This window comes from Hemicordylus capensis, chromosome 1 (genome assembly GCF_027244095.1).
Source record: "Hemicordylus capensis ecotype Gifberg chromosome 1, rHemCap1.1.pri, whole genome shotgun sequence".
In the NCBI taxonomy this organism is placed as follows: Eukaryota; Metazoa; Chordata; class Lepidosauria; order Squamata; family Cordylidae; genus Hemicordylus; species Hemicordylus capensis.
The window spans coordinates 124442271-124468458 of record NC_069657.1 but is presented as its reverse complement, the minus strand read 5'-3'; the positions used below and the strand labels follow the sequence as shown (position 1 = coordinate 124468458).

The 26188-nt window shown below is 41.7% G+C and overlaps 1 protein-coding gene across 1 annotated transcript in view; it reads right to left on the bottom strand.

The window, feature by feature from the left end:
• Positions 1–25922, bottom strand: part of OTOG (otogelin) — a 174866-nt gene extending 148944 nt beyond the window's left edge. Inside the window, exons 1-13 of the mRNA XM_053245590.1 lie at positions 25887–25922; positions 23979–24066; positions 19866–19958; positions 19438–19592; positions 18539–18657; positions 17979–18184; positions 13259–13392; positions 11123–11229; positions 10001–10110; positions 8231–8356; positions 7261–7369; positions 4413–4459; positions 884–1029 (exon numbers count right to left, since the gene is read on the bottom strand). Coding sequence (XP_053101565.1) covers positions 884–1029; positions 4413–4459; positions 7261–7369; positions 8231–8356; positions 10001–10110; positions 11123–11229; positions 13259–13392; positions 17979–18184; positions 18539–18657; positions 19438–19592; positions 19866–19958; positions 23979–24066; positions 25887–25922 — 1476 coding nt within the window. The remainder of the gene's footprint in view (positions 1–883; positions 1030–4412; positions 4460–7260; positions 7370–8230; positions 8357–10000; positions 10111–11122; positions 11230–13258; positions 13393–17978; positions 18185–18538; positions 18658–19437; positions 19593–19865; positions 19959–23978; positions 24067–25886) is intronic.
• Between the last annotated feature and the right edge of the window lie 266 nt (positions 25923–26188).

The following is a 26188-nucleotide window of genomic DNA, read 5'->3' as shown; positions in this document are numbered from 1 at the left end:
GGGGCACGGAGGGTGCCCTTACCTGCCCCGCCGCTTTCCCCCCACCAGCACTCTCCCCAAAAAAGAGCATACCTGCTTGCAGCCCCGGTGAACCTCATACCAGAAACGGCCAGCATGTGTGAGCACAGCACGCATGCGCATCGGCCATTTCCAGTACGATGTTCGCTGGGGCTGCAAGCAGGTACTGGAAACACTTTTGGTGAGAGCGCCAGCAGAGGAAAAGCGGTGGGACAGGTAAGGGCACCCTTCCTACCCCTTAAAGGACCCCCCACACCACCAAACCGGCTCCAACGCCAGACTTCTGAACTGGTTCATCACTCCAGAAAAGGAGCGCCAAACCGGTTCTTGCACATCTCTACAGAAACCAGCCAAATATTTGAGAATTAGTTTACTGGAGTCTTTGCAACTCAAACTCCAAAGCGATCATGTTAAAAAAAATGCCTCTGTATTCTATTTCCAACAACTGTGAGTCTACCTAGTACCTAGCCTGTTGTTATATACCAACCAGGAGCCCCCATCACCCTCCCAGAACAGCTGCTTTGCAGTGGGAGACTATAGTAACAAATGTATGAAATATGACCATGAGACTGACCATGTCATTTGCTTGCCAAATCTTGACACTAGATATATAGAGAGAGAATTTTTAAAAATTCTCTTTATACAGTATGCACAGTAATTTCTGCTAAAAACAGATTCACAAAAGAACCTGGGAACTTCTGCATACAATACATGTGCTCTTCCACTCACCTATGCCCCACCCCCCAGGAAAGAAAGTGGCCACAGTCCAAAGAGCCATTCAGCAACTGAACAGCACACCCTCTTCTACACACAAGGATCTCTTGATATGAAAAAAAAATCAGTACATTTAGTTTCACAGTCTTACCTGTCCACAAGGAGCATTTTGCAAAGTCACCACAAATTTGCCAGAGGTGAGACTTTTTGCCAGAATATACTGGCAAGCAGCTTGGAAAGTATACTTGTGTCCATCAAATGTCATGAAGTGAATGTCTCCCGAGACTGAACATTCAGCTGATAACAACAAGGCATAAATAAAGTATTTCAATATGCTACAAGAATATTGTATTTGGTCTTATTAAGGCTAATAACATTAAAGCCACAGTATTGATCTGAAAGCCTGAATGAATGATTGACAATGCCATTTGCATTCTTGGATCAGAAATTTGCTACTAGCAGGGAAGGCTGCAACAAAAACCCCAAAAGCAAAAGCAAATACTAAAACCGCCCTGAGCCATTTTTGGAAGGGTGGTATATAAATCAAATCAAATCAAATCAAATCAATAAAGGACCAACCATAAAGTTGTGGTTGCAGTCAAGTACAATAAGCTGGGCTGTGCTCAGTGTATGGCTGCCAATGCAAGCACATGACTGGCTCCACCCATGTTAAATGGAATGAAAATTGTTGTTGTCAGACATTAAAAATAATGTAAATATTAACATTATCAGCCCTTTACAGGAATATAGAGTTACAATATACTTAGTCTTTGTAGGGTTGGTTTTTTTTTTTAAAGCCTTCCAACTTACACACCTATAGGTTTGCCTTCAATTCTTCCAATCCATATTGAGCCTTTACAGATGCCATGGCTTTTACACAGGGATTACTGAGAAACTGATAGCTTGCTGTACACATTCTAAATTATCTTGCCCAGTAATTGTGTTTGTGTTAGAGAAGGTTGGTGAAATAGATATTTTCAGCACTGAAATGTCTGAACTGTACTGCTGGGAAATTCCAGTTCCATTTTGCAAGTGGATCCAGTCAGATTGTAGATTACGAGGCTGTTCTCACATGCAGCTTAACCCAGGCTAGGGGAGCCCAGCTGAGTTAGGCTGTGTGTGAGAACCGCCGGGATCGTGTCCTATCCTATTGGGATAGCACCACCTAGCCAAGCTTTTAAACCCATTTCTTAGCCAGGGTTAAGGACTCAAGCAAGCCTTAACCCGGGCTCTGGGATCATGTGTTCGGTGGGGTTCCGTTCAGACACAGAGACAGCCGCCCAGAGCACCCGTCTCCTGGAAGAATCCTCCAATGCATTATGCATGGTATGCAGTGCATTGTGGGAGATCCAGAGGCCAGGGTGCATCGTCCTGGCCTCAGAGCTCCACACTGCACCATGCAGCACAGATTGTCTGGGAGTACAATCTGCGCTCCCAGAAACAATCAAGCATTCATGGGGGGTGGGGTCTGAGTTCAACCAGCCTCCTGCCCACCCTTCACTCCACCTGCCTGGTCATGTGAATGACCTCACTGTGTTGAGGATCCTATTGGCTAGTTCCATCACTAGAGACCAGCAACACAACACCTCATCCAACCCTATTAACCATTACTGTGCACTTTTAAAAATTCCTTGTAAGTTCTCCCCAAAGCTGGCAGTTAGTTTCATGCATTTAATCCAATGCTGTAGCACATAATTAACTTGACTCAAAAAGAAAAACAAAATAAAACAGCAAGCAGCTAGCCAACATTCATTATGTGGAGACAGGGGAATCCTCTTCCCCCGCTTTTTAAATTTTTTATGGTTGGTGCAAGATGGAGTTGGATAGCTAAGATGTTTTCACAGGTTTTTTGGCACCTGGAAAGGTCTTTCTATTACTTCAAGTTGGAAAAAAATGTGGTGGCTGTATCACACAAAATGCAGAATATCCTTTACTGGATCTCCCAATTTCTTTTACAGATGGCTGAGCTCCAAAATCTCCCTCAACATGAACACAGAAATTATTTGAGATCTTCCCTCACCTCAAAAAGGCTGAAAGATCTTTCATCATTTTTCTGAGATAATCTTAGGCCCAGAAATGGCCATGCTCTGAGCCTCTTAATTTCCCCCTATTTATTGTAACCTATGTTGCTCCATTACATTAAACGGGGAAAATAAGAGGCTACAGTGGGGAGGTGGGATAGAGGAGAAGGAGCCCACCCCTTCAAAGCTTCCCATTCCTCTAGCTTTTGCCCCTCCAGCTTGAGGCACTTGTGTCAAGTCAGGTGATCTCCTGCTGCCAAACCACCCCTACCCAGCAACCCCCATAGGAAGTCTCCACAAGGCTAGGATGATGGATCCTTGACTGACAATTATTATTATTTATTTATTCTATTTCTATACCATCCTTCCAAAAATGGCTCAGAGCGGTTTACACAGAGAAATAATAAATAAATAAGATGGATCCCTGTCTCCAAAGGGCTCACAATCTAAAAAGAAACATAAGATAGATGCCTATAACAGTCACTGGAGGTACTGTGCTGGGGGTGGATAGGGCCAGTTACTCTCCCCCTGCTAAATAAAGAGAATCACCATGTTCAAAGGTGCCTCTTTGCCAAGTCAGTAGGGGTTAGCTCAGCTAACAATGGCTTTGCTCAGCTAGGGAAGATCTCATTTTTAGCTGTGCATTTGTCTGCAAGGAAAGCCAGCCAAGGCTTTCTTTAAGGGAGGGCAGAGAGGACTGTCACTCCAGATGCCACACTTGAGGGGGGCCCTCAAGTCACTTTGGATTTAATAATGAATTAGTGAATTATCATCACTTTGGATTTAATAATGAATTAGTGAATTATTTATAAAAATGCAGCCAATGAGATCAGGTGGTAAAAACAGGATATACAGGAGAACTGCATTAACCGTGGAACCAGCATCTGCAATTTTGCATATCCACAGTTGGGTAATTGCTACCTGACTTCAGTATACATGAAAAAAAAGAGATATTTAAAGGTTTAAGACTCACATATCCACGTGTTGGGGATGAGTGGAAATGACCACTCATAAAAGGCCCATTTTGAGGGCCTTTTTGTTAAAAAAAAAAAATAGAGATGTAATTTTTCATGAAAAAACATATTTTTCAAACTTCTGGGGGCACTGCTGGACAGCTGGGGGACACACAGAGCATGGCAAGGCACCCCCCCCATTTCCCCTACTTTCATCCCATTTCTCATCCTGTATTCAGCAGCCCTTTTCGCACCATTTTTGCCCTGCTGCCTCAGGAACCTAACCCCGCAATTACCATTGCCTTAATACCCCATTATCTGTGATTTCACTATCCGCCCCCCACAACGGAAGAACAGAACCCCCATGGATAATGGGTTTCTCCTGTATATGCCAAAGGCCTAATGAAACTTTTCTTTGTGAAGGATCTTCAGAGTTTAATACAGTACAAATATATGCACAAATTGTTACAAAGGCATCCTATCATTTATTTTAATTCCACTTTCTTACAAATTTCTTAACAATTTGATTGTGCATTATAACTACACACCAACAGGTAGTTAATAATAAAAGAGGTCCATTTAAACTAGTATGTCTGATAGCTGGAAAAATTTGTTAAAATGGCCAGAGTTCAATATTAAAACTCATGTCAACTCATACAGAAATAAAAAATGTTTTGAATGAACCAATGTTTTAAAATAGACATACCTGGACAGGTATGATTTGTGCAAATCCACTTTCCTCCAGTACATGTACTGAAATAGAAAAAATAATTTATTGTACTAAGGCTATTAACATGGAGCTCATGGGACAACAAGAAGTAGGAGTTGCAGAGCAGATAATGAAAGTTACAATAGAGACTGAGCCATGAAAGTCAGAGACCAAGACTAAAACCAGCATTTAGACTGAAGTGATAATTCTGATCTCAGAACAGATACACCAAGGAAATGTTAAAGGAAATTAATGGGTATTTCCATAGAAATGAGGTATTTCCATAGAAATAGGTGGTATAGCTACTAACCGTGCTAACTGAGCAAAGACACCTTTTAAAGTGGTATTTCCCTTATATTTAGCAGGGGGAGAGCAACTGGCCCTATCCAACCCCAGCACAGCATCCCTCCAGTGGCTCCTTATGTTTGGGGGCGGGTTAAGATTGTGAGCCTTTTATGGACAGGGGATCATCTTATGTATGTATTGTTGTTTTTTCTATATAAACCACTTTGAGGATTTTATTGAAAAGCGGGATATAAATATTCATAGTAATTTCTGACACAGGTCAGAATTTTTCAGTAATCTCCATTTGATGCCAACCCAACATCAAGCCAAGATCTGGAATCTTAGATTTGAACTTGGCTTGTCACGGCACCAAATTGAGATTGCTGAAAAATCCTGAGTTCTTACAACCCATTCCATGGGTCTGTGCATGCCACCAAGATCTCCAGTTTTCATTTATATATATATATATATATATATATTCATTCATTCATTCATTCATTTAACATATTTGTATACCGGTTTAACTGACATTGCATTGATAGTGAGAACCAGCCCTAAGGATGAGGTAAATCCAATCCACCAGAATGTAAGTAAGTTGGTATGGGACTGATGGTTATGTAAAAATTCCCCCATTCTGAGGCCTACAGAGCCTAGGGATTTAGTCTCTCATGAATACAAGTACCGCCTCCTTCATGTCAACACATTTTTTAAAAAGAACCAAGCATAGATGCTATGACTGGGGGGAAAGTCCAGGATTCAAGGTGGAAACAATACTGAAAAATCAAAGGCAATAAATAGACACACTAGTTAGCACATTTAATGCACACCATTACAATTACAACAGGTAGACCTCATTATCTGCGGGGGGTTCCATTCTTGGCTACAACCGTGTATCACAAAACCATGGATAACAAGACCTTGGGGCGCTTCTCACAATCAGCAAAAATCGGGCTAGCAGAGGCTAGCCCGATTTTTGGTGATCGTAAGAACCACCGGGCTCGCAGCCGAGTCTGGTGGTTCTTGAGCAGGTAACCCACTCGACAACCCCTGCTAAAAAGCAGGTTTGCGGAGCGAGCACTCCTGCAAACCTGCTTTTTGCAATCTTGAGTAGCCGTGGCACGCCTTCGCACCGCACCTACTCATGAGTAGACCCCCGGCCGGGAGGCGAAAAGCTGCCTCCTGGCTCAGGGGTCTCCCCAGTATGCCCTGCGCAGTTGCGCAGTTGCGCAGGGCATACTGGGGCTTGCGGGGGCCACGCGGCTCCCGCTCTCCCCACCCCCTGCTGGCTCCGTCATGGAGCCGGCCATTGTGTGGGTGGCCAGTCCATCCGCCCAGGGCTCCCTGCCCACTCATGAGTGGGGAGAGCGGGCTTAGCCCGCTCTTCCAGCTCACCAGGAAAAACCGGGTCTCACTGATTGTGAGACCCGGTCCCTTGAGTGAATGGGAATTGGGGGGTTAGCTTCCTAGAGAGCAGAAAAGGCCCAAGAAAGGCAGGAATAAGAGGAAGAAAGCAATGTACCATACTCCCCAGGTCTCCAGCAGTCCAGCTTCCGCCCCCCCCACCAAAAACACCCAATTCTGCCGATTTTCCACAAAAAAATGTGGGACATTTTAAAAAGAAGAGCCAGAAAATGGCTCTGTTCAGCAAAATAACTCAGAAGACATTTCCAGCCACCTAGGAATCACAGATAGGCAAATTTCAAGTAGTTTTAGATCCATGGATAACAAGGCAGGGTCCACATGGCCCAAGCACGGATACGCAAAACAGCGGGTGTCAGGACTGCAGATAACGAGAGCCAGCTGTATGTTCCACATTTAGCTACTGACATACTGAAAAACTAGCACCTTTCCTAGAAAGAAAGAGTCTACCAATAACTTTGTAGTTTTTTGTAAGAAAGCTGAATTCGGTATCTTTCTAATAATGTTATGTTGCATTCAAGACTTATAAGCTCTCCACAACTCTTAATAGAACGATTCTCAACATCACAGAAAAAAGTTCTTCTGATATGCCATCAAGCTGCATATTTGCAGATGTATGCTCTTAAAGATGCTGCACTACAATACATAGAATAAGAACGAATGTAAATTTACCTTAAGAGAATGGCAAAGATGAAACTTTCTAAAATTCTGCCCACTCAGGGTTTCCAGGAGGGCAGTTCTTAACTCAGAGAAGAGCACTTTTTTCAACCCCCTATGAATTTATCTATCTAATTGATGTTTCATTATTTTTTAACATTCCTTCTTTGGAACAACAACTTTCCACACTCCTACTTAATTAATGCTTCTGCAGCAGCCCCATTGCGCTACACTGTTGGAGCTGCCTTTCAAGTTGTGCAGGAGCCCTAGAGGGTCCCCAGTGTTGATGGAGCACCGCCCATCAAGTCAGGTACTCTCATGCCAGTGTGCTTCTGCAGTAGCAAGAATGAATGAGGCAACTGCAAACCTCCAACTCTATAGGGTGCAATTTTGATAAAAGAAAGGATGCAACATGTACATTATAACCCTATTTAAGAAAATAAATACTATATTAAAGGGAACAAGTATTTAGAAAGTTCCTAACCAGTTGTTGCATTCTTCACGAACGACAGAACCAGTCCTGTGAACAGTTCCATGGTAATCACATGGGCATTCTGTAGGTTTTACACATAATCTATTTTCATAAATAAATCCTAGAATGAAACATACAATAATAAGAACAAAATTAAACAGATGAGCCTTGATAATGATCAATTAAGACACTGACCTTCCTAGTACCTATATACAAAACATTAGGATATATTACAAAAACAGTTAATCGTTTTTGCCATAAGGAACAAACAGAAAATTAGTTATTAAGAGTTACAGCCAAATACTAACCGTATTTACTTGGAAGTAAATCACTTTGATTTCAGTGAGATACACTCCCAGTTAGTGTGCATAGGACTGGAGTCATCTTAATCATTTAATAGACTATGGCATGTGCTATCAAATGAATCCCATTAAATATGTTTTAAAATTTTTTCTCTTGCATATTGAATTTGGAAAAACACAAACTTTACTTCTTGTTTTTAGCCTAATGTCCTTTCTTTATTCTAGTAAATAAAGAAACATAACAGAACAACTCTACCACATTATTCAATTCTATTAAACAGAACTTTTCACCTTCCCACAATCTACAGCAGTTAAATCCTCATCCTGGAAGTGTCTTGCCACAACCAGTCCATATATAGAGTAGACTCTTATTCTTACAGGTAACTCTGACGGGGTAGATGGATTTGGTTTGAAGGCAGCCTGATGCACTTTGGCACACAGGCACAGTAATGGGGTGTTTGGAATGGTGGCAGGGGGAGCACTGTGTGGAATAACTCGCTTTTATATTGATCAACCCATTGCCTCTTGTGGTTGGCATCCCAACCAGCATTTAAGCCCTCAGTGCCAAACTGGGAGCAACTAATTTGTTGGGGCTATAGATCTGCACTAACAGATAATCTGAGACAATAAGCATCCATAGTTACAGTCTCTAATAAAAATTCAACATCAAAAACTATTACCATCTGGGCAGTAGCATCCATCAACACAGGGAAGTTCACTGTCAACACAATGAGTTTTTTGCTGACATGAAACCGGGCAACAGTCAATGCATTCATTGTAGACGAGATGTTCCTCACATCTGACAACTGGGGAAAAAACAAGATTGAGAAATGTTAGATGATTATGCAGCTGTTTGAATGAGAAAAACTACTTTAAACTACACATCTGATAATATAGATTTTAGTCTACAAAACCTTATGTCACAACACATTGGTTAGTCCATAAAGGGGCACTTTTTGGTGGTTAAGATACCTTAAAATTGATTTAATTATCTACGCCTTTTAAATTGTGTGATCTTTTCCTCTTTCTTCCCAGCAAAAAAACAATCATAATTGATCATCAATTCTGCATTTCTGAAAAGCTCAATTGCAATTGACCAAATAGAAGAACATTTACAGAACCTGTATGAAATATTACAGGCACAATCCTTCCCACTGTACCTGCACATGGATCCTCACAGAGTTCAGTGGAACCGTGCTTCTTCCCTCCCTTCCTCCACCTTGGTGCACAAAGAAGCAGTGTCCTAGGCCATCATCAGAAACAGGAGGTCTGTGCATGCCCTCCATTTGCACACTGTTAAAGTTACTTGAGATCTGGACTTGTAGTGTACAGCAAACGAGAGCTTGATGGGGATGATGAGAGGTGGACACATACCTCCCATTCCTCATAATGTCCTAATGTGCTACTTCCATGCAAACCTATGTGTGTATACAAGGCATAAGAGGAAATAAGCTGGGCTCTATTGAGCCCAAAGCAGGGCCGTATTATGACATGTGACGCCCTAAGCTATGTCAGGCTAAAAAGGCTACATAGCATTAAAAAAATTTTTTTTTTAAATAATGCTATGGATAAAAATGACAATGAAAATAAAAATAATAGAATTTTATTTTTACTTGGCAAAGATGCAATGAAACACTAATAATCTAACAAAAATAGTTATCTTTCAATAAGCCTATTTGCATCAGAAATGTTTTTAAATGAAAATACATTACGTAAAACTTGAAGTTTAATCATTTTTAATATTCAGAGGCCCCTCATAATAGGAGCTCGTAAGCTGTAGCTTACTTAGCTTGTGCCTAAATATGGTACTAGCACTGAGAATCTTTTCATGTGGGCACTGCATTCTCATACAGGCAAAGATTATGTCTGGGGACATAACAGTGTTATAATATAAGATACAGTTAATTTTGATGTTCTTCGGTCTTACATTTAAATATTAGGCAGAACTAGACACAATGATGACACAAGATTATTATATACTTCACTTTCAATGTATGTTTTTAATTCAACACATGTACAGAGGTGGGAAGGTGCTGTAGCTTGTGAGCAGAGCACATGCTTTGCATACGGAAGATCCAGGTTCAATCCCCTACACCTCCACGCAGGAATGAAAGACACCCCTGTCTGAAATCCTGGAGCCCTACTGCCATTCAGTGCAGACAATACTGAGCTAAATGGGCCAATGTCAGTCTCAATATAACACAGCTTCATATGCCTGTGCAATTGCTGCAAATCTGAAACATGGCTCAAAGATGTTCTTTTTGTCTCTGCTTTTTTGTTATATTGTTTTATTTGATTATTGTTGCTCCCCATTTAGCATTTTTGGAAACAATATCCATCAAACAGTATATAACTACAATCAATGAAGATGCATTGATTAAAAAGAGGAAACAAATACACATGCAGAATCTTGGGCAACAGGCAGTATTCTGAAACTCTGCTTTTCCTACCACATTGTTCAAACTGTGCCCGCCACTCATGGAGAGGTTTTCCTGCTTGAGCACAGGCCCTTGCATATTCTGTTAATGCTCTGCACCAGGTTGCATTATCAGCTGGTGACCTTTAAAACAAATTGACATATCCTTATTATCATATGAAAAGACAAGCAAAAAATGTAAATATTGAATAAATATGCTTGCCATTTGAGTACTTCAGAAAAATAGCTCTAACAAATTTCATGTTTATATATATAGATAGTCATTATTAACAGAAGTTGGACTTAGTACCAAAAAGTACAGACATGATGTCAGGATCCGGGCAGCACAAGCCAGGTAGACACCTGGGGCATGTCCCCAACCTTGCATGAGCTATCGGCTGGTCCTGCTTATGCTGGCTGATGGTGCCATCAGTCAGCAAGGTAGACTGGAGGACAGCCTTGGATACTGTGGTGTTCAGCCTCATGGAGTCATCAGGTTCTTTCCCACTCTTGTGAGGGCCAGGATTGTCACAATATGAGAACCCCCATCCCTCAGGGAGTTCTCATCTCAAGCTTGCCTTAAATAGTGCCAGGCCCTATTTAAGGCAAGCCTGGTCAAGAGGTGGTGGTGAAGAAAACTGGCTGAATCCTGTGAATGATTGAAGCAGCTGTGAGAGCTGTCAAAGCGGCACCAAGATGGGAGGACATGATTGTCCTCTAACCATCCCACCCAGTAACCATCCCAACCATCCCAGTAACCATCTCACCTGCAGTATTTTCTCTAAGGCTACAAGGACTGGCTGGGAAAGGGAAAGCTTCTATACACATGAATTTTATAATTTTTGACCCAGTATCTTTGCTGAATAATTTTTTGAAAATTCCTTTATTGGTTTCCACAGTTTTACAGAGTGTAGTTGGTATCCAAAGAGCCCTATTCTTCACACATCTCACAGCCTGTTGTGCACATTGAAAAGCTATTCCTGAAGATTATGAAATATTCTGGTGTTGCATGTAATAGAATGAAGGGCAATAGCTAGAAGAGGAAAATCAGGACAGTTTTGTGCATGTGCAGCATTGCTTCAGGCACATGCATGGGACTCTCTGGATCCCTGCTATTGCCTGAAAATTCTGAAGTACTACAAATATTGATACTTACATGCATAAGTCATTGGTGCAACTGGCCATGAAAGGAAACGGGCTCACAAATTCATGACACTTTTTGAAAGGTGACCAGAGTAACATGCTGCATAATGTATATGTCCTCTAAATTATAAAGAAAGAACTAATGTAAAACTTTTGGGGAAAGTAGCAAAAGAATAGAACAAGATCATCTGATAAAGTTATATCCTTTTTTACTTGTCTATCAGCCGTGACCTGGGAAACAGTAGGCTCTATCCTAACTCTTGCAAGTGCAATGGCACTCAAGAGATCCTCTCCAGAACCTGCTGTAGCTCCCTGAATCTCCCACTCTTGAGGTTCAGAATTCCCTCTAGATCAAGGCTGCTCAACTTCGGCCCTCCTGCAGATGTTGGCCTACAACTCTCATAATCCCTGGCTACTGGCCACTGTGCCTGGTGATTATGGGAGTTGTAGAAATGCTTGACTAACAAGCAGAAGGTTGCCAGTTCGAATCCCTGCTGGTATGTTTCCCAGACTATGGGAAATGCCTATATTATATCAGGCAGCAGTGATATAGGAAGATGCTGAAAGGCATCGTCTCATACTGAGCGGGAGGAGGCAATGGTAAACCCCTATTCTACCAAAGAAAACCACAGTGCTCTGTGGACGCCAGGAGCCGAAGTAGACTTGACAGCACACTTTATCTTTTAGTCCAAAAACAGCGGTGGTGGGGTCAAAGTTGAGCAGGATTCCCCAGTTGAGGATTTAGTCCAAAAACAGTGGGAGGAGGCAAAGTTGAGAGAAGAATCCCCAGAAACTGGATGCGGGCAAGCACCTTCCTCAGGTGGAATGGAAGGTGCCTACAGCTGATTTCCAGGGATTTCCCTTTCCACTGTACCCCTGCACGTGGGTCTCCCAAATGCAGTAGTAGGAGAGAGAGATGGGACTCACTTGTAGAAGTGCAGTTGCACTCGTGCTGCTTAGGATACAGCCCACTTTACTTTCATCACTTATTAAATTTTATTTGAAGAGATGAAGTGGAATTCTTAATTCATATTTTACCAGGTCTCTGAATTGCTTATATTTTCATATCAGATGTAACACAAATGTGTAATTTCAGTTTTTGTAAACATATTCATATTGCATTTAAACAAATTATTCACATTATAGCTACATATACTGAGAAACTACATTTTATAAATTAGGACAAATTTTCCAAAGACTGATTTTCTCAACTCCACACACAGGAAATAGAAAAGGAACCTTGCCTAGACTGAGATTCTGGAAATGTCAAGTTTTCATTCATACACACACATTATGGTTTTTTTTCTGAACCAATATTTGTCTTTGTTGTAGACAGTTGCCTATAAAAACAAAAGCTCTTTCACAAAATTGAATACAAGTGAAGAAGAATTATCTGATTAAAATCTCGTACTTGATATAGAGACATTCATTAGCTGCAGATTTGAATGCTAAAAAAAGCACTCTGAAGAATATTAAGGAATTAAATAAGGTATTAAAAAAAGAATTCAAGCATGATAAGAAGTCCGTTTCATCGACTAACCTTAAGCCCCCTTCTTAAAAAAGAACGGATCACATATTTTGAGGTAAATAATTACATCAGATATTAAGTGGGAACTGGGAGGCAAAACAAAATTGGAGACCATATCTTTTCATGTATCCTAGACAGTGTATTGTCAGTTCCTCTGTGACTATTCCCACATTAGTCTGAGCCTATATAAAGGCTTCTATCAACATGGTTCCTCAAACAGTCTATTCATTTCATCTAAGCAATGCACCCCCATGCATGGACTGTTTGGCGCAGTACAGTCTGGATTCGGAACAAATTCGGCTTGAACCATGGGTATGTGAACTAGTTTTACAAACCAGCTCAGAATGGTTCGCAATCAAACCGCTTGAAATGGCCCGGTTTATGGTGGTCCATGAATGAAATGGTTATGCACATCCCTAGTCAGAGGTATACATTAAAAAAAGGACTTAGTCCACAGAAATGGAGGACAACAACTCCTCTGGCAACTTGCCTGATGCTTCAGTTTTATGCCAGTGAACTGACTGTGCAAAGGAACTTAGGTGTGTGCAGAGCATTGCATACTGTGCCTATTTTTAATATATATGAATTATGATAATTTCCTACATTAATCATCATGCATACCTGTAAGAAGGCTTGAGTTTGAGTCAGACAGGGTGGCTCATACTTAAAAGTGGTATCCCAAGAGAGAATATTCTCCTGGGGAGGATTTTCTCTCCAGCTTTCTATAAACTCTTCAATATCTTCTGTAAGTTTTCCTAGGGAGAAGTGCACAAATATATATAAACTCATCAGGAAATACACCTTAACAATTGCATTTCTTTTACATTCTCCGCCTGAACTTCATGAGTGAATATTATCCAATGGACAAAGTACTAAAGTAGCTCCTAGGAGTCTCAAGTCCTAATCTTTGGTAAACTACAAGCTACTTACCCAAAGCCAATTCTTACATTGCATTCTGTACCCAGGTAAATATATCAGAATACAAAATATACTCATAACACAAACATGTAGAAATCATCAATGCTCCTTCTAAAATAAACATGTAGGGACTTTATTCTTTCTTGCTCCTATACAGTCTACAGGGAAAAACAACAATTTAACAGGAGAAATGACCTTTGTGTGTATGTGTTACACACTCTAGCGTCTTTCCGCAGGCACAAAGTGTAACACAGAAAGCAACCCTTTGTGGCCTTTGGCAGGTCACTATCAAATGTGCATGTTCATCACTTGGTGATGTTTGATATCAACTCACATCATCTTAAACAAAATGCTTCTCAAATTAGTCAGTTAACACATTCAGCTCACACATCCAATCCTCAGGTACAGAGAAATCAAGATATACATGCACGTGTGAACCACCTCAGATTAGAATAATTATGGATTACCTAAATATAATGTTGAGATCAGGGGCATAACTACCATTAGGCAAGGGGAGGCATCTGCCTGGGGCCCCCCAGGCCTCGAGGGACCCCCCCAGAGGCAAGTCACATGTGAAGTAAGTGTGTGTGTGTGTGTGTGTGTGTGTGTGTGTGTGTGTGTGTGTGTGTGTGTGTCAGCGAGGGGCCCATTTTAAAATTTTGTCTCTGGGCCCACTCCAGCCTTGTTATGCCCCTGGTTGAGATAATAAAAACTACCTGAACGCCATAAGTGCTGAAGAAAAATTAATCAGCACTCAGTAGTGTTTTTTTAAAAATTTCAGGTTCCAAGTGCTTGATCCTATGATCTGCTACATAAAAACAGTGCAAGCATAGAACATTAGCTAGGGTCCCCAGTACTGGCACACAGGGGCCCCTCATTCCCTTGCCCTGGTGCAGATATACCAAAAGCCAGTTCCATCCCTTGCACTGATACTAGGAGCGGCCAGTGAGGGCAGTGCTTGGGGGGGGTGGTGAGAGGCACCTTCAAGGAGGTAATAAGCAGGTGCTTACCATCATGTAAGCAGCACCTGCAAGCTGTGGCGCTCCACCCGCAATCCTGTGCGGGACAGCGGCACTCCGCCTGGCATCCGGCATGGCTGTGTCGTGGCCCTGGTCTCGCATGTGCGCAGAAGCTCCATGCATGCACAGAGACTAGGGCTATGCCACGGCCCCACTGGATGTTGGCGGAGCGCTGCTGCCCCACACTGGATGTTGGCGGAGCACTGCTGACTGCGGGCAGAGCACTACAGCTTGCAGGTACTGCTTACATGATGTAAGCATCTGCTTATTACCTCCTTACATGTGCCTCTCGTTGCCACCACCCCCCGGCTCTGCCCTCACCGGCCACTCCTGACTGTAACCATCTGTACTACTACTCTAGTGCAGGAGGGAAGTCCCTATGCAACACATAAGTGCTACGCAGGGGATATTTCCAAAGTGGAAAGGAGTGAGTCAAGGGTCAGATTATTTTACGCATCCTAAAGATCCCTATACAGGCCCCAGCTCTCAACACTTCCACAGTCCTGCAACATATGAGAGGTGCAACATGCTCCTTGGGTATTCTGCACATGCAACATTAGAAAAATCTGGCACTGTAAATGTGTCTAAACATCTCTGTTTTCCATGTTAATGCTCACATTATTTTGAATTTCTCCAGCTGGGAACCACATTGGCCCCAGTTGCAGATCCACAACTTTATTAAGTCTCAAGGGGGGAGTGGGGGGGAGGACCTACAATTATTAACTAGGCCAGTTAGTCTACACAAAGCCAGTGCAGGAACCTTCCTGGTCTGTGATGATGAAGGTCTTTCCTGAGATTTGTAGGCCTTTGGGGCAAATCTACCTCATTCTTTGCTTGTGATTTTGTCTCAATCTAGGCACTTCCTGGTCACAACTTCTATGGTATCCTCAGGGATTCCAAACCTCTTCTCCACCTCTAAGCTCTATGTCCCTGAGCATATGAATCAACCCTTCCTCAAGGGGACCTGTTCTCACTCCTCCTGCACCCAGTGATCCTGAGAAGCAGATCCAGGGAAACCTGTTCAAATAATGTCCTCGGGTGCCTGTCAGTTCCCATGATTTTCTAAACTCTCTGCAAACACCAACACTCTTGTTGTGCCTGAATAAACACATATTAACAGGGGAGACTCTATAACTGGGGGGACCAGTTCAAAGAACCAGAGCCACCCAGCTCCTGGGGACTGCCTGGCTCACCACTCGCCCCTCCCACCAGTGGTCCAATTTCCGAGCCAGCTTTGTCGTCAGCTGGGTATCTTCTTAGTTCTCTCCCTTGCTCCGAGCCACTGCATGCTGGCCACTCCCACGGCATGTGGTGTCACATGCAGTGAACATGGCCAGAAACCAGAAGGGCCAGCTCAGCCCTCCAGAGCTCTTTTCCCAGCCGGCTTCATTGCTGGCTGGGTGTTTTCTTTGTTCTCTCCACTGCTTGGAGAGAGGGAGAGAATGAAGAAAATACCCCGTTGATAATGAAGCCAGCTGGAAAATGACCTTAGTCTCAATATCCAGTAGAAATGAAAACACTTACCAGCATATAAGCAATTTTAATACATACCATATACAGAAAAGAAGAAATATAAAAGCTATATAAGTGGTCGAAATAATTCATAATACTGTTAATAGAACCTTACTATTTATGTTATTAAACACCTAATAAAAGGAAAAATCCATTGCTAAAGAATAATTATTCAATGAACAGTAAAGTAAAGGTAAAGTGTGCCATTGAGTCGGTGTCAACTCCTGGCGACCACAGAGCCATGTGATTTTCTTTGGTAGAATACAGGAGGGGCTTACCATTGCCACCTCCCATGCAGTATGAGATTATTTCTTTCAGCATCTTCCTATATCACTACTGCCTGATATAGGTGTTTCCCATAGTCTGGGAAACCTACCTGCGGGGATCAGAACCAGCAACCTTTTGCTCCCTAGGCAAGTTAATTCTCTGCTGTGCCATTAGGTGGCCAATGAACAGTAATATAATATCAAATATTATATACTTATCATTGATATACTGAAATACTGTTTATTGGCCACCTAATGGCGCAGAGGGGAAGTAACTTCATATTAAATATATCTATCAAACAGACAACATGGATAGCATCTCCCAGTGAATTCTACTGGCTATCAGGCAGAGCATAGGTACTTTATATGAAATTTCATCGTTTTGGTCTGAGTGAAGATAAAACATATAAAATTCATTCAATTGGCCTGGAAATTTTGTTTAAAAATGATGTTATGTAATTAGATGTATTCATATTCATATTATGAGTAGCCCTATAAAATCCACAGTATAATAATACATGAGCCATGGTCTCAATAATTCCAACTCCACAGGGACAAATATGCTCAGCATATGGAAATTTCCTGAATCTTCCTTCCAAAACTGCTGGGTGCAGAATGTTGAAGTGTACAAGCGTAAATGCCCAATGGTATTTTGGGAAAGTAAGCATAATCTGTCCTGATTTGTACTTAGAGATTGGTTGTCCAAGATAACTTCCTTGGGGATATAATTTTGGTCATTTTGTCACTCTTCATCAAAAACCCTTTGTCTAAGAGCCAGTTTAGCACACTTGTAGACCATCTATATGGAAGTGAGATTTGCAGGGTCCTGGCCATGCCCTCTGTCTGTAACAACACCACATGCAGGAGTACACGTGAGGGGCACGGGGACAGGGGTGGACACAAGCCCACTCTCCCCTAGCTACATGCCTTCACTTAAATCTATGAGAACACCTCCTATCCAAATTAACTCAGAAGAGACAAAAACCACAAATCCTAAGCCAGTCTCAGTCAAAGAATAAAAATTCCTTCACAGCTCCTTGATAGTGACCAGCTTAGCATGTTCTGCTCTGTGGGAAGGTACTGCTAAAAGCCAAATGAGTGGGAGGAAGATGTCACATCTTCCACATTCTTCCTGGGAGGAAGAGGAAAGGCAGACAGCCTACTGTCTTTTTTCATTGGTCAACTGATAGATTTATTTTATTTATTTATTTTTCAAATTTGCCCCAAATTTCCATCTCTGGGCAGTCTCTGGATGCCAAAGCATGCATGAAGTGCAGCAACCAAGCCACCATAATGGAACAGGAGCTAGGAAGCCCCATGCACCCTTCCATTTCCCCTGTGCAGTTCATAATGCCACTCCCTCTGCCTAGTTCAGGCGGGGTTTAGAAACTTTTGTTAAAAATAGAAGCTTCTAAAGAGTTTAATTACTCTTGAGTCCTGCATTTAGGACTGAAATGCATTTAAGTCTCTCATTTAAACCTTGCATTAACTCTGTATTTATCCCTGACTTCCTTTATAAGCTGCATTTTTAATTTATCCTTCAGTATTTCATTATTTGAGGATTGCAAATCATTTAAACATATATTAAATATGTTTGGCCATAATAAAAATGTTACAGGTACTCACCATAACTAGTGGCAAGGTCATCTTGCTGAATGGCATTGTTGTTACCACACAGTCCATGCGTTTTGCCCAAATAGTCTGCAGCCATCTTAATATAAACAGCAGATGTGCCATCCCAAGCCAGAGAGAATGCATACTGGTGTCTAACCATGATATATCCGGCTAGTTTTTGAATGTACAAGTTTCCTATGGCATAGGGTAACTGTATTCTGGGAAGTCAAACACACCATCATAAATAAAAGGAATAAATATTTGCCATCCTTATTTAGATATCAAATCTGAATAAAGTAATTGTTGACTAACATCCAAACTAATGAAGCACCAGTGCTCCATGACATGTGTTGGTGCTGTGGATGGGATTGACTAACTCAGCACTGGCACTCGTGCATGGCAGCAAGGGGGATTTCGAAGACTTCCCCTTCCCTGAGAAGCCCTCTGTATCACTCAAAAATATCCCTGAGGGTTACATGACCCTCAGGGACACATTTCGGATGACATGGACTGCATGTACTAATAAAACATGGAAAGGTAAAAACATTATGAACATATAAATTTAAATTTACCGTATTCCTTTGTAAGTGACCTCACTACTTAATTTGATTTCCCCATCTCCAGAAAAGTATATACTAATGGATCGTTTACAGGAATAGGGAAAAGACTTGCATTCTGGATCATTATGAACCTGTCAAGAAAAATGGGAGAAATAAACAATTATATTCTCAGCAAGTCGCACACTGGCCTAGAGCTGGGACCCAATAATGACTGTGAGGTTTGTTAAATGTCCATATCCTTGGACCTTTGAAGGAAAGGCAGGATTAAAAATTAAATAATTAATTAATTTGCTCTGCTACTGCAAAAAATTATGTAAATTTTTGTGACAAACTACTAATAGAAATGAGTTTATCATCTTCCATCACATCAACATAGCACCAGATCTGCTAAAACAAAAATGGGAAACATTTTGGATAAGTGACGCTTCAAATATTTGTTTCAGTCAAAATAATTATCCACATACTTTGCAACTTCATTCAGTCTACTGACAAGTTGTGGCTCTTCCACCATATTTAATGACTGGGACCAATATGGCCATGTGCAGCCTTCAATAAGTGCCTTGGGGCTTTTTAGTGTGTCCTTTTAGCCCCAGAAAGCCACTCCCGAAGGTTAAGGAACTCTCAAGTGGCATTCATAAAGCATGAGAGATTGCTACTGAATCAAAACTTTTCCTTGTCTTGTACACACAGAAACACTTTCCATGCATGCCTCATTAAATCCTATCCGTGTGATCTTAGAAAAAAATAATCTGGATAGTTGACAACCCTCACCTGGCTCTTTCCTATATTCTTTGGGACACAGGCTAAGGGTTAAACCTAACCACACAAGCAACCCAATTCACTGGAATTATTAGTGATTGTTTAATCAGAAATAATTTATTTGAAACTGACTTTAAAATATCATTTCTTACTTGTATAGAGAAACTCTGTTCATCCAGTTCATTCTGTCTGACAAGGGCATACGTAGATTTCCCAAGGGAAAAGTAGTAGAGGCCATCAAAGGTTTCATAATGGTATTGACCCCATGTGCGGCATATGTTGTCTCTTTCTACTCCTGTGTTGTACACTATGGCGAGAAAGAAAGAAAGTGTGCAATTCAGAAGCAGAATTCTCTGGAGGGAGAAGTGTAAAATTTGAGATAAATTTTATCTCAAAAGAGGGAGAAATATTGATGTTAAGTGGCATGCTACACATATCACTCAGGTGATTTCTCCATCAATTTCTTCAGCAGAGTAAGATTAACAAAGTAATACTTAGTACACTCCAGGGAATGTAACTTGTATGGTACTAAAAGCATACAGACTGTGTTGAAAGCACACATATTGTATTTTCTACTCACCCAGCTGGCATCTTGATCCAGTTGCATTAAATCGACTACAGTCACACAATTGCCAATGTACACACTCGCCTCCATTAAAGCATGTGAATGAATCTAAATAAAGAGGGGCAAGTCAACATTTTCCTTATGTCACAGATATTAAAGGTTAAAATGCAGGAAATGTCATAGAAACGCATCTTTCAAACTGCTGGGGCTTTTGAGTAAATATTTATCCTGTATTTATCCCCTCTCTGTGAATAACTGCCACAGGGAATTGTATAGCTCTGGCTATGGCAAGTACCACCGAGCAGTCATGTATCCAGAGGACAATGTTGTCTACCCTCTGATGTCAAATGAATGAATAATGTACATTTCAGTAACACTCCTTCACAGAGGAATGAGTATATTACCCATTATTTATTTATTTTATTGTTTATTGTTGGATTTTTATTGTTGGATTTATATACTGCCTTTCATTAAAAACAATCTCAAGGCGGTTAGTAATGTACTTAGAAAGAGATGAGGAAGAATTAGGTAAGTGATCTTTAAAATGTAAAGGTAACCCTATAAGCATCTACTTGTTTATTTTATTCACTGATAAAAAGTCATCCATCTACACAGCTGGCAATCTGCAATTTAGCTATAACAAGAGGATAACCATGCATATTTTTGAATCTCTGTGTGTGCAACCTTAAGTTTGCCCTGTCAGCTTAGGGACATCGTACCTTGAGGCTCTACACACAAACAATGTGTGGAGCCAAGGAGGGTTCAGCAGGGAGAATAGGCTTAGCCTGCTCTCCCTGCACACAAGCAGGGAGCTGTCCCTGGGCAGCCAGATCAGCTGCCCATAACAGAGCTGGTGGGGACCGGGGGCCACTTGACCCTCGGAAGTCCCAGGATGCCCCGCATGAATGCGCGGCATTCTGGGGAGACCCGAGCCAGGGTAAGCTTGTTGGAGCCTCCCAGTCGGGGTCTCCTCATGAGCTGCTTCACCAACTTACAATAGGAAAAACCAGGTTAACGGAGCACTAACTCCATTAACTTGGTTTAAGGGGAAGGGTATTTTTGAAGGTGTGCTGCCAGGAGACACGTGGCTCCCGTTGCAGCACACGACCACACAGAAGCGAGCTGGCCTCCCGTAGCCCAGTTCCAAGCGGTCATGGGAATAGCCTCCTTATGTATTAATGGGTACAGCACTGTATATCATATGTACCCTTTTTCTCACAGGAGAGCCATACTCAACTTATACTGTATGTACAACTTCCCACAAAGTGTGCACAGAATAAATGCAACCAAAAAATATATGGGTGTATTTCTCACACGTTACAGGGAACTACATGCCCCATTCAACACCATTCTCAAGGGCTCCCTGACCCTCATGAGAGGGTACACAGGGCTGCTGTGGGAAAGAATGGTCTGGGAAGTTCTCTTGTGTGAGATTCATTGCACTTGCGTAAGTCAGGGCACAACTCAATGTGGTTCTTATTCTAGGCTCTTGAAAAGGATAAGCTCCATTAGATTTCTTCTAATAATCAAATAATCAAGTATAATAAGCCAATCATTTTTATATTAAAGTAAGAACATTCAATAGATACTTCCTTTTGATTTTTTGTAACCATCACTAACTAGCTGGCAACGGAGATGTTGGCAGTCTTCAAGAAGAGCAATTCAATACCCAATTAATTTCAAAGGCTATTTGCCATCTAACATTTTGTACTAAAAGTTCATTTTATTTATGTTTTAATGGTTATTCCCCCCTCCCCGCCGCCCCCAACACCGGCTACTGCAGATGTCTGTTCATGATGTCAGCTCTGGGGAATTTTAATAGAAATACTATTATTGAAACCAGTGAGCCATAGAAACAATCACAAGTTTCCCTCTTATAGTTGGGGTCTCCATGTTCTGCCCTCTTTGGCTCCATTTCTTCTTCGGGCTTTTGTAATGTTGCATTTTCTTATCCTCTTCCTACCTCTGATGTTTGTTGGGCTGTGTGCAAATGTCATCAAGTCTATGGAGCAAATTGTACCTTGCCATGATCCAATGTTATCTATCTCTTATTCAGCATGAGTGGTGTTATAACTGTGCAAATATCAAGGACAAAGCAGAGGGTGAGCTTCCTTGCAAAGGAAAAGGCCTTCCACTCTTTCTCTCTAATTGCAGCAGCTTCCCCGTCTGGACCTATACAAGTTTGCAGCATGCTAGAAATGTATACTCTAACTTGCAAACAACATTTGGTCCAGCCCATTTCACTCCTAAGGGGCAGGTTGCACTGTAAGACAATACGGGTCTGTCTGACATCCCCCGCTGCAATTAAAACCAATTAACTTTTTCCTCTCTGTTATTTAAATAATCTTTTCCTTGAACTATAAATCCATCTTTAAACACATAGCTTTAGCAAAGTCCCTCCTAACTTATTCATAATAACCTATGGTAACAATTTATAAAATATCAGTTCACCTAAACAGTGGTAGACATCCAGAGCAACGAACCTCATGTGGAAAACTAAAGTTACACTAGTGCAAGAGAATGGCTTAGTTGCACACACACACACACAAAATAGGGATTTGTCAAACTGCACTATAGTGGTCTTGCATGATAGTGCTCTTGTGCAAAAGTTCTCTTTTTAAAAAAAGACTGCACAACTGTTGCACAAGTGCAGACATACTTGCAGTTCTGCAACGTTTGACTGGAATGAAAAAGCCAGGCTCAGAGCAACTAACTATCACAACAGTGGACCTAAAGCTTTTAGATATCAATAAGAACTATCTTTTTTGGTATTAATATTTTGTGAAAGTTTAAATGAGATTACACAATATAAATAAATAATAGCAACAAAGAACAACAACAACCACCACTCATATATCTACTCCAGACTTTTCATATCGATGAAGGAAAAGAAAGAGGTGGTGTGGGGGAAACTGAACAAAAAAACCCAACCCACTATCATCTTGTATAGCATGTATCATTATTTATGACTAGGGCTACTAATATTATTTTGAAACATTAGAATCTTTATAACTCTTAATATGTACACATATGGTGCCAGATTAGGATAGAATTTTACAACCATTTTTCCTATAAAGGAGATCCCTTGCAGTTGCTTCATAATGTGAATTTATTTTAGGAACATAGGAAGCTGCCATATACTGAATCAGACCATAGGTCCATCTTGCTCAGTATTGTCTACACAGACTGGCAGTGACTTTTCCAAGGTTGCAAGCAGGAATATCTCTCAACCCTATCTTGGAGATGCCAGGAAAGGAACTTGGAAGAACCTAAATGCTCTTCCCAGAGCGGCTCCATCCCTTAAGGGGAATATCTGACAGTGCTCAAACTTCTAGACTCCCTTTCATATGTAACTAGGGCAGACCCTACTTAGCTAAGGGGACAAGTCATGCTTTCTACCACAAGACCGGCTCTCTTCCCGGAAAAAACCCCCAGGAACATATTAAGCTGCTATATACTGAGTCAGACCACTGGTCCATCTAGCTCAGTATTATCTTCACAGACTGGCAGCAGCTTCTCCAAGATTTAAGGCAGGATTCTCTCAGCCCTATCTTGGAGAAGCCAGGGAGGGAACGTGAAACCTTCTGCTCTTCCCAGAGTGGCTCCATCCCGAGGGGAATATCTGACAGTGCTCACAGTTCTAGTCTCCCATTCATGTGCAACTGGGGTGGACCCTGCTTAGCTAAGGGGACAAGTCATGCTTGCTACCACAAGACCAGCTTGGTCATTTGAACAGCTTCAACAGTTTCAGCTGCCAACATCATTGCCCCAGCAAGATAAATTTCTGAGTATTTTTCAGTAGCCACCATTACTCTCAAAGAAGTACACAATTCAAACTTATACAGATCTCTGTAAGGAATCTGGGCTGTTATTTTTAATGTCCTTTCACTGCTAGGTCTCCTCATTGCAAGGTGATCACTAACATAAGATAGCCGATTTTGCAACTTGTGAATAATTAAGCAGGATATTGAAAATCCAGAAAGTTCCTTTCCTCAAGTGCAAATGAGTTAAACACTATAATCCTTTGCAGACATGATTTTTCTTCTTCATAATAAGTCTAAAGCTATTTAGATGGGCTGTTAAGCTGGTCAGTGACTATTTTTTATTTAAAAACAATAAGAAACATACTGGATAATTCACAGATTCTGCTGCGAAATCTTCTTTCATAAGCAGATACTGTGGTAGATGAAGAGTTATACACTGATGTTCCAAATACCTTTGCAGAAAACAAAGAGAGATTAATTCAGAATATATTATTGTTCACTATTCATAACACTAGGAGTGTGCCCGAACTGCAGTTCAAGCACCGTTAGCAGCAGGTAGCAGGAGCTTTAAGAAAGAGGAGAGCAGGTCCTTACCTGCTCTATGCCACCCCATGCAGCTTCCTGCAAGGGTGGCACTCGGTCCAAGTACCCTCACAAAGTGCCCACATGCACATGACATCCATCTATACACAGGTGCCATTTGCGTGGTCAGCATGGTGTTTCTGACCACGCAAATGGTGCCTGCACATGCGGATGCCATGCAGATGCTGGTGGGGTACTTGGACCAAGCACCACACCAGCAGGAAGCTGCATGGGGCGGCGGAGAACCCCTGCTAACTTGGCAAAGAGGCACCTTTTAACGTGGTGATTCTCTTTATTTAGCAGGGGGAAAGTAACTGGTCCTATCCACCCCCAGCACAGTACCTCCAGTGACTATTGCTGGTGTCTATCTTGTGTTTCTTTTTAGATTGTGAGCCCTTTGGGGACAGGGATCCATCTTATGTATTTGTTATTTCTCTGTGTAAACCACCCTGAGCCATTTTTGGAAGGGCAGTATAGAAATCGAACAAATGAATGAAAGCTCCCACTCCCCGCTCCCAAATGATGCTCGAACCGTGGCTAGGTCACACCCCAATATAACACAATATATTAAATGTGTGCTAGCACATAGCCATGTTTGCCATCAATATTTAATAAAGAGTTCAAGAAAGAGTTCAAGTTCAGAGCATAACTCATAATATATTTCAATCTAATATCATACAGCCAGAATAATGTAGATCAGTGATTCCCAACAGGGGGTACTAGTACCTTTCAGGTACTTAAAGGCCTCTTAGAGGATACTCAGAGCCCTACTGCTTCCAAATACTGCAACAGCAGCACTATTTGTTCCACATCTGAGGATTGCTGACTTGAAGTGAATGCATCCTCAGTGATGTGTCCAATACAGAGGGGGAGGGAGGAGGTTGAAGACCCACCTTCTCTGCTCCTGATTGGTTGTCTGCATTCAGAAGCTCAGTCTACCTTCGCCTCAGCCTGACATTTCAGAAAATTAGCACTGAGTACTCTCAGTGAAATTATCAGGCCAGGTTTATGTATCATCATCACCACCATCATCATCATCATCAATTATTTATATACCACCTGATATGTGTATCTCTAGGTGGTGTACACAATTTACCACATATATTAAACAGAGTAAAAATGATTAAAACAATTTCACATAACAAAAATTTAAAACAATTTCATGGGATAAAAACAAACATTTTGAAATTAATATCAGTTAAAAGCCTGAGAACACAGGTGTTTCTTGAGTGTCTTCCTCTTCCTAAAAGCAAACAGAGATTGAGATGCTCTTATTTTGACAGGGAACATATTCCAAGGCCCCGGGCCAACCACAAAGAAAGCCTGGTCCCGAGTCACCACCAAAGAAGCTGGTGGCAACCATAATAGGTCATCTTCAGAAGGTTTTATGACAAAGAAGGCACTGAGGCTGTTCACACATGCAGTCAAAAGTGGGCTAAGGCAGCCCAGCCTGCTCTTGGCTGCACATGTGTACTGCCAGGAGGCAAGCAGTTCCCGCCAGCAGTGAAGCGGCAAACCCACCACTTGGCCAGCATTAAGGGTGCAAGAAGGCCTTTAACACAGGCTAAGTGCTTGTGAGTTGGTGCCGACACAGGAGCAGGCTCCCAGCCAGTGCTGGGGAGATCCCCAAAATGCACCATAGAAGTGTGAGGTGAATTGTGGGAGTTCCGGGTGCTGGGACACCATGTACCAGGCCCCGCAACTCTGCCTGGGTATGCGGGATCATGCTCCCTGGCTCCTTCAATTGGAAACATATCAGCAGCCAGTACAATTCTTTTTAAATCGGTATTATATGGTCTCTTCAGGTTCTCCCAGAGACCAGTCTGGATGCCGCATTCTGTACCAATTGTAGTTAACAGAAAGGCAGCCCCACGTAGAGTGCATTACAGTAGTCAAACCTGAACGTTACTGGCATATCCACCACTGTTTTAAGATCATTTACCTCCCGAAATGGGCATAGCTGACGTATCAGCTGAAGCTGGTAAAAGTGCT